Source organism: Callorhinchus milii, unplaced genomic scaffold, assembly GCF_018977255.1.
Source record: "Callorhinchus milii isolate IMCB2004 unplaced genomic scaffold, IMCB_Cmil_1.0 Scaffold1, whole genome shotgun sequence".
In the NCBI taxonomy this organism is placed as follows: Eukaryota; Metazoa; Chordata; class Chondrichthyes; order Chimaeriformes; family Callorhinchidae; genus Callorhinchus; species Callorhinchus milii.
Window position 1 is genome coordinate 63607472 of NW_024704742.1, and position 9691 is coordinate 63617162.

Sequence of the window (9691 nt, forward strand, 5' to 3'; positions counted from 1 at the left end):
TCTCTCGCTTGCAATGCGAGTGCTCTAACCACTGAGCTACAGGTCTCCACGAAGGATGCATCCAAGGATGCACCCTCCACTTTACTAAGTCAGTACAGAATCTTGGTGTCTTTTTTGACCCTAAACTATCCTTTCTACCCCACATCCGTGCAGTGTCCCGCTCTGTCTTCCCCCACCTCCGCCACTGTCTCACACCATAGGCGACCGAGACCCTCATACACGTATTCATAACATCCAGGCAGGGATAATAATAATCCCTCCAAAACAAAACAATAATAAGTTGGTCATTTTCAATCCACGACTGTTTGTGGGACATTGCTGTGCGCAATTGGCTGCCTCGTTTCGCCCACAAATATACGGTCAATTCACTTTACAGTCTATTCTGTGAACCACTTTGAGACATCGACAAGACGTGAAAAGCACTATATCAAATGCAAGGATTATTATTATCAAATAATTATTATTATTATTATTATTATGTGCAAACTCCCTGCTTGTCGGCCTCCCCAACTCTTCCCTCCATAGGCTGCAGATCATCCAGAACTCTGAGGTCCGTGTCCTCTCCCGCACCAGTCTCCGCGATCCTATCATCCCCATTCTCACCCGACTCCACTGGCTTCCCATCACATAGAGGATACAGTTCAAGATCCTGGTCCTCACCTTCAAAGCCCTCCATGGCCTTGCTCTCCTCTACCTCTGTGACTTCCTAACCCCCTACCAACCTGCCCGCTCCCTCGGTTCAGCGGGCTCCAGCCCGCTTCACATCCCCTGCTTCACCCGCCCTACCATTGGTGGGCAGGCCTTCTGCAACTCTGCCCCCACCCTCTGAAACTCCATCTCGCAGTCCCTCCGACTTGCCCCCTCCTTTGCCTCCTTCAAGACCCGTCTCAAGAGCCTCCTCTTCTACATACGTAGTACAACATTGCCTGCCTCCACCATGTCCTCACCACCCTCCACACACAATCAAAACCCTCACCCATATCTTTGTCGACCCCAGACATGACGCTTCTAAAACCCTGTTTGCAACCTCTGCTGTCACTTTATCCACCCTCAAACTTTCCACTCCCCCCCCACCCCAAACACACACACACCTTACTTTCTCCCTCTCTGCTTTCAAAAAAATCTGGAGACCTAACCCTTTGGCTAACTCTCTCTCAACTAGGGACAAATAGGAGGTCCGAACCAGCCGAGCAGAGGCAGCGGGCAGTGGAGTGAGGGATAAGCAAACTGGATAGGTATGGAGGGAATTAAGTGATTTGGAAACAGTGAGGGGATCTTGAAATCGATTTGTTCGGTGATTGGGAGCCAGTGGAGCCTGGCAAGGACTGGTGTGATGGGGATATATTTAGTGCGGCTGAGTATCCATACGGCGGAGTTTTGAATTAATTGGATTTTGTGTTTGGTGGAGCTGGGGAGACCAGCAAGGACGGCATTGGAATAGACCAGCCAAGAAGTGTCAGGGAGTGGACGAAGGTTTCAGCGACGTCAGTTGTGAGGTATGGACGGAGGCGGACAATATGGCGGAGGTAGAAAAAAGCAGTCCTGGTGAGGGGACAGATGTGTAGTAGAAAGGAAAGCTGGGGATCGAACCTGACGCCTAAGTTGCGCATGGGTTTGGAGAGTCTGTGGGAGAGCTCTGGGAGGTCGAGGAGTTCAGACCCGCAGGAGAGAAGACATTGACAGGAGCCAAAAAGTATGGCTTCCTTTTTGCCGACATTCAGCCGCAGGAAATTTGTGCTCATCCAGGCCATGATGTCCATCAAACAAGCTGACAGGACATCAGTGAACTGGTAGTCACAGCTGGAGGAGGAAAAGTAGATTTGGGTGTCATCCGCATACATGTGGAAGTTGACAATACGATGCGATTACATCACCAAGAGGGTGCATATAGATGAGGAAAAGAAGGGGGCCAAGGATGGAGCCTTGGGGTACCCCGCAGGTGACCAGGCGAGGGTGAGAGGAAGAAACATTGGAAAGGAAACATTTTCCCTATGAGAAAAGAGCTGTATCAGTGCAAACTGATGCTGTTGCTGTATTACGAAGTCAGTTTTCAAATGCAGCTGGCTAATCTGTTGTGCCTCATGTGTGAAATTTTATAAAGTGACTTCTGAGAATTCAAGTAAATTCTACCTACCAGTGCCCTCATCCACTGGTTTCGGTACCTCCAACATATAAATGAGATAGGATTTCCCCCAAAATATTCCCAAAACTCACAATTATCTAAATGCCACTACACAGACTTAATTTTGCTTTCTCATCTGAGAAGTGGGCCATAGGCAATAAGTCATCTTTTCATTTGTTCTGTAAAAGGCTAACAAAACTACAACAAAAGGTCAGAAAGAATAACACCAACCAAGGGGAACAGCAATTGTAGGCCTTCAGGATATATATTTTTTAACATGTCTCATAATTCTAAATTTTTCTTAATAGNTTTTTGCGCCATCAATTGTCACTTTGGTCCATGTCCTTGATTGCATTGTGGCATTCAAACAGTCATTGGCAGTAGACATTTGCTAAGTTTTATCATGCCATTTTTTGCATGAATCAAAAATATACATTGCACGCCCAGGGCTACAAACATGGGACTAAAGTAGCTCTGAAAATTATCCCATTTAGCAGTTTGTTCATCCTGTTATATGTTAAATGTTGGAAATTAAACTCAATTATGATATGACATAAATAATGAAACTACATTGTATGACTGTGCATGGACAAAACAATTAATAATAATCTTATTGCTCTCACCTGTGGAAACATCACCATCCAGTAAGTTATCATCCTCAGATCCTGTAAAATCCATGATGACTCCGGCTCCGTCTAACAGTTCCTCATCACTACTGGCACTGGTTATACTGTTGTAACTGTTTCTATAATATCCTCTGGAAAACAGTTGCTCTGACTCCATTTAGTATTTGGTGCTCTGGAGGGGAAAAGGAAAATGAAATTGCTTAACTTTGTAACATGATGCCACAAAAGTGTGATGTATAAACTGATATTCAAAAAGAGTATTGATTGTTAGGACATCCCAAGCGGCAGTCCTGGCTTGGCACCCCCAAAAAACCCTTGCATTTATATTCCGCTCTTCAAGAGAGCAACATCTGAGTACAGTACTTTGTTTTATTTTAAATTTCAAGTTTAATTATTCTGTCTGAATAAGCAAAAATGCTAATTTATTATTAAAAACATGAAAAAATTTAACCCATTTAAAGTATATGAGTAATTGTGTGAAAATGAAATATTAACAATATTTATCTGCTGGATGTTCATGCAATATAGCTCAATGTAGGCAAGTGTAAAAACCCTAACCCTCAATCCTCCAGTGAAAGTTTAAAAAAATGAATTTAAATGAAATATTAAACAACTGAATACACTTTTTGAATTTAAATGCATAATAAATCAACTTAAGCCTCTCAAAATTGCAGAAGGCAGGGCTCATCTCTCTTTAGGGGAAAACTGCATCTTATAAGAGAACAAAGGATTAAAATACTGTGAGGCTTTGAGGGGAAAAAAACGTCCCAGGGGAGAAGGAAAACATCTGGCTATAAAATGTTTAGATTCAGAACCTAAGGCTTTTTTTTGCTGAGGCAAAAAACAAAAATCTATGAGATCACAATAGCACAAGGAAACTATGTGATAACTGTGATAACCCCAAGAACGCTTTCCAAAAATGGTGATTTCACAGTTTACTTTGAATCTTTCAGAAAGGGTAAGCTTTATTTCATACATTAATTTCATAACAAATTGGGCACTATGCATTGTGACAATATGTGTTGCGAACCCATTTTTGCTCTGCCTAGTATACGTATGTGTTCTACATTGTACTTTTTTAAAGATTGAAAGATATGACACTCAGGTTTTTGTGTTAACTGAGATTATGAAAGGCAAATACAGTAAGCTCCTGATAGCTCAACCCTGCCTAAACTTGTCACCACCACTTAAATCATTATGCTGTCAATATTTATGTATTTATACATATGCCTAACTCACAATTCCTGATAACTCATCATTGAACCCTTTTCCCTTGGAGTGGCGAGTTATCAGGAGCTTACTGTAAAAACATTGTAAATTTAATATTTAGCATCAACACTGATCATGCGTTTGTTTACTTGAATTTTAGAAGTGCACCCTTCGTTGGGCCAGCCTGACTTTTTCCATTTCTCATACTTAGTACAATTAATTATGGCTTCCCTGACTGAGAATTAACTGAGTAAGCACTGCCCAAACTTGCCTCATGATGAATTTTTCCACTCAGTTGAGAGGAGATAATCAGTTCATCGGTCTGAATGCAGAAAGACACTGGTCCAACTCAACGCACCATAAGCACCACCCCCACCCCCCACCCACACACCTAAAAAAAATCCCTTTATGAGACTATACAGTACTGACACAAGCAGCATCTAAGATATTGCACCATATAAGTATTTGTGAAGACAAAAATAAAGTTATTAAAATAAATGAATTATACTTTGATTTATAGGAAGGAAAGAAAATAGTATTTGTATGCACTGCACTCTATGCATCCCATTGGCCACTACAAAAGGTGCACATAGTGAAACCATTGATGCTATCATCCTTTCATGCTCTATAAATCATGTGAATGACAATTCCTTGCAACAGAGCCCATATCTATTTCTGTCAAATCAGTTCTACTGTCACTCACGAACACGCAGCTGAAAACATTTGTTCCTCACTTCTCTCCCTGCTTTATCTCAAACTATCCCACATGACTACTGAACTGAAACGGTATCCATAAGCCTAAATTCCAGGCCTCTCCAAAGTGGATAATGCACTTACATTTCCCATCCTTGACAGATAAGCTCATTTTATTCTGTCGGTCACAGAAAAAATGGTGCTCACTAAACAAGGTCAGTAAATTTTCTGATGAGCAATGAATCCCCTTTAGATGACACACAGGTACCAGTGGAATGCAGGTTGCATCATCCTCTGGTTTTACAAAAGGAGATCACATCTTCTTTTGGAAATTTTATACCCAATTTTCGCTTTCAAGTGCTGATCGACCAGCTATGATTTCATTATTATTGTTGAAGATCTGCTTAAAATATTCAATTAATGTCCTAATTTCAAACTACCAATATTTTGCTCAAAATTCAATATTAGCTCACAGTAAAATATACTGCACCGCATACTCCTATTTCAATTTTATTTTAAAATTATTTCACAGTAACAAGTATGGTACTTCAGGCATTCCTATTTGCGGCAGCATGATTGTAACGCAAACAGAGGCTGTGCACTCCACAGCCGCAATGACATCCTCCAATGCCACATCAGACTCAAAACTGCAACATGATTGGGAATTTAAAAGTAATTAAGTACATTTTATCATAAAATTTTATGATAAAAATGACACCCCCAACCGGCTCCACCTGTGTGTGTGATAAATAAATAAGAGTAGAATTCATTGTTTTATTTTGAGATGCCAGCTTACAAAAAGCCAATCGCTCTTTATAAAACAAATAACACTTCAAATTTGTTTAATCTGCAAATGACAGCATAACTTCAAGCAGAAATAACTGAACCAAAACAATGCTTTAAAGGCTACTGTCATACTACAGGGCACTTCCCAGTCAGCCTGTGCTCCTGAAACTCCCTCATGTTAATATGTGGAGCAAATCTGCACTGCAGCTGAATTCGTGTGTATGTGCATCAGCATAAATCTTACTACACAAGTGGGACCTGGATAGTAGAATTTTCCATAAATATCCATTTCCTGGAATTCACACAGTACGGTATAATTGTGTTGAGTTACTGGAGAAGCATTGTCCATTTTGTTTATTTTAAAAGAAAGCCTTTACTAACATGTGGTGATGAGAACTTAGACAAGTACATGACATTAAAGCTGCAATAAATATTGGTTTGCAAATATAATTTTAATAATTGTACATTCATGGCATTAATGTATTGGTATTACCCATCCTTTTTGTTAACTGTTGTAACAGTGCTAACAAGCAAAAAATACACTACTTTAGACATATTGTGTTTTTCAATTATGAAATGCAAATGTGTATCGCAGCAAATGGAAAAGCATTCTACCCTAAATAACTTACATTTATATAGTTCCTCTCATTTAAAAATAAATATTTCAAGTTGATTTACAAAATATAAATGATTAAAAATGAAAAGGAATGCATATTATACGTAAACATGGCAGTCATTCTGCACTACCAACATTACATAGACAAAAAGGAAATAATAATATAAGATAAAATAGAATATAAGATTGGATAACTTGGAGAAAGACTCCATGATTCTTTGAAATATGGAGTTTTTTAAAAAACTAAAGCTATTGCAAATTAATGCCACGGTTATCATGTAACTACGTAAGTTTCAGAATAAGCTAACATGACTAAATATTTAAAATATTAGAAATTTTTAAAACATAGTAAGACAATGCTGTAAAGCAATCTCAGTTTATAATAAGCAATAATTTATGAGTAAAACAAACTTTTACAATACAACTAAAAAACCCACATTCAACCACATGTCTTCCAATGTTCAAAATAAGACTAGATTATTTTGTTTTCACTTGAGAAAGTAGCACAAAAATATCATGTGAATCATTTTAAATTAGTTATTGTAATAATCCCAGTATTAACCCATGATAGTTAACTGTATCCTGATTTCATTTCCACATATCTGCACTGTCCAGCAGGGTTTAGTGCATAGTTAGCAAGAATGGGAACCCAAGTGTTTTTTTCCCTAACCCAGGAGGATAAGGCCAATTGTTAATATAGTAATCTCATTACTACTCCACTTTCAACAATTTAAATCATCACAGACCAGGGATCAATCCTGGAATCTTCACCACACTTTATTGGAAAAGCCTCTGATACTTTAAAGTACAGTACTTTTTCAAGTCATAATTTTTGCACATCAAAACCATACTGCCCTCCTGAGCTAAACTTTGCTGTTATAAGAATTTTGTAAGCACAGCAAAGCAAGGTGTTAATTCTATCCCATCATCACAGACATTAGAAACCAAATAGATTTGGAGGGTGGGGGAAGAGAAGGAAGACTCTTCTGAATCTGATATATCAATGACTTTGTTGCTGAACAAACTGTGAAATTCAAGTATAATAATGAAGAAAAAAAGATAAATTGCCAGGCCTTTAAATTAGTGGTGTCAAATTATATATAATAATAATACACATCTCAAAGCACTTCACAGGATATATTGTAAAGTGGATTGACTGTATTTTGTGGGTGAAATTCCAAAGATAAATTGTTGGAATGGGATGTGCACTCTCTCCCTCGAGGAATGCACACCTAATTCCAAAAATATTTGGCAACAGGTTGGCAAGAGTCAAGGGATGGGGACCACAAAGTGTGCATTGTGGTATTGATGGAGTCAAACCAGCTAAAGCTTTCCTGCTGCGTTTGTCCAGCCAGGACCACTCAACCTGTCGGGCTTTGGCTTGCAGGGTTAACATGAGCTGAGTGGGATGATTCACTGCCCCCAGTGACTGGTCTGTCCTTCCAATACCTGCCGATGAGCCAGGCTGGCTGTGCTGTCATCAGCGGGGTCCTGGAATACTGTGGATCCGCCTGCGGCTCAGGAACCGGCCAACCAAGACTACCAAAGGGTGGGCTCGATTCCGAAATCCTGTTGCCAAACATGTCACCTTGGAACCAGTTCATCTCCCCTCCCCCACCGCCACCCAAGCAGCACAGTCACTAGTTGATCCTTTGACAACGGACAAGCGCAGGTTTGAGCCCTCACCAAGTGGACGGTGGATACTTTCCACGGTAACACGCTATTGTAATGTTCTATTTGNAAAAAAACTCAAAATTCTACACAAATAAACTTGAATTAATGGTTTATTAATTCAGATTGGGATGTCCTCCCAACGTGAAAGGCGCTATACAAATCTAATTTGTTGTTGTTGCTTATGCTTAAGACATATTTCAAAGTACTCTTTACTTTTAGTTAGTTTTAAGCATGGTGAGAAGTAAGACACTTGCAACTGAATCACTACACCCCACAAACAGCGATCGTTTGTTTCCTCGTGGATTTGATCACCGTAGAAACAATCTCCAGAACAGAGAGACAACCCTCTGCTCTTCTTTGAAAATAGTTACAGAATCAAGAGTAGCAGCTGGGCTCAGTTGGGAGCACGACTGCCGCTGAGTCAGAAGAGGGTTTACGCCTGCCATTAGAACAACAAGCTTTCTGTAGGCACGCTGGCTGCCACATTCAAGCACACAGGGTCACTACACTTTTCAAAAAGCTTTATGAAGCCCTACTGACATTTCAACATGATAAGGTGCAGTTCCAAATATAAGGATTATTGTTTTAATAGTGCTCAAAAAAAGCCAGTATGGATAGAAAGGGCTTCAGTTTAACATCTCATCACAAAGGGAATCACAAACAATGTAGTATTCCCTTAGTATGTCACCACAGTATCAGCCTGGATGATGATCTGGGGATTCAAATCAAGGTTACGACCCAGAGATGACAGCACTACTGAGTGAAAATGATGCATATAAAATAATACATTTTCAGTTGTGCAAATAACCGACACCGAAACATCACGTGTTGGAAGGACGTTAGAAGGACTGAAATTGACTCCTTAAAATGTGACAAATCCATATTCAAAAACTAGTTAAACATTAAAAACAGATTCCACGATCTCCAATTGAATCAACCAAGGTTTAACAACAACATCAGCTTCTGCCCTTTATACTTATACCCCCAAAATTAAGGATTTCAGAGTAGAGACTATCCTCCTGGGGGTGGGGTGGGTGCAGGGGTGTAAGCAAGATCTCCTTAGAACATAATGTCAGAGTCAAGTGAGTGCTCTGTGTTGGTCTTGGTAGAACAGTTCCCTAGCTAGATGGTTCTACAGTACTAGAAGGCAAGGCATTGCTAATGACACATATAGCAGTCTTGTTAGCAAGAATAGAGGGGCAGATTGGTCATTGGAAGCAAGGATTCTTCCCATTCAGCTCCCTGTTTGTCGGCCGTCCCAATTCCTCCCTCCACACGCTACAGATCATCCAGAACTCTGCAGCTTGTATCCTCTCCTGCACCAGGCTCCATGACCCTATCACTCCCATCCTCGCCCAGCTCCATCCTCCATCACTCAGAGGATACAGTTCAAGATCCTGGTCCCCACCTTCAAAGCCCTCCATGGCCTTGCTCCACCCTACTTCTATGACCTCCTAAAACTCTACCAACCTGTCTGGTCTCTCCGCTCAGTGGACTGCGGCCTGCTTCATGTCCCTCACCTTGCCCACCCAACGTTGGCGTGCGGCCTTCAGCCTCTCTCCCCCCACCCTCTGGAACTCCATTCCACAGTCTCTCTGCCTTGCCCCTTCCCTCGCCTCCTTTAAGTCCCCCTCTCAAGACCCTCCTCTTCAACTGTGCCTTCGGTCACCCTCCTACCTCTACGCTCCCCCACTCGATCCCAGCCAGTGGCTCAGGCGCATATCCCTGACTGTCCAGCGCCTTGGGACGTTCTCCTGCCATGAAAGGCGCTGTAGAAATGGAATTTGTTGTTGTTAATTTGGTCAACCAGGTGTCTGACACATACGGAAACACATTCCATGCTTAAGAATATGTGGAGTCCTGTAGCTCAGTGGTTAGAGCACTCGCTTTGCAAGTGAGAGACCGGAGTTCAATTCCAGGCAGGTCAGGGCGAAACCTTGGGCAAGTTTCCTTACTCCACACGCC

The 9691-nt window shown here is 41.1% G+C and overlaps 1 protein-coding gene across 2 annotated transcripts in view; it reads right to left on the reverse strand.

Moving 5' to 3' along the window:
- clcn3 (chloride channel 3) overlaps positions 1 to 9455 on the reverse strand; it is a 54747-nt gene extending 45292 nt beyond the window's left edge. The window contains exons 1-2 of one of the 2 annotated variants that reach the window (XM_007895960.2): positions 9404 to 9455; positions 2746 to 2920 (exon numbers count right to left, since the gene is read on the reverse strand). In XM_007895960.2, the coding sequence (XP_007894151.1) occupies positions 2746 to 2905 (160 nt within the window). In that variant the 5' untranslated portion in view covers positions 2906 to 2920; positions 9404 to 9455. The remainder of the gene's footprint in view (positions 1 to 2745; positions 2921 to 9403) is intronic. The other variant, XM_042342793.1, reaches the window with a different exon arrangement.
- Positions 9456 to 9691: the final 236 nt, after the last annotated feature.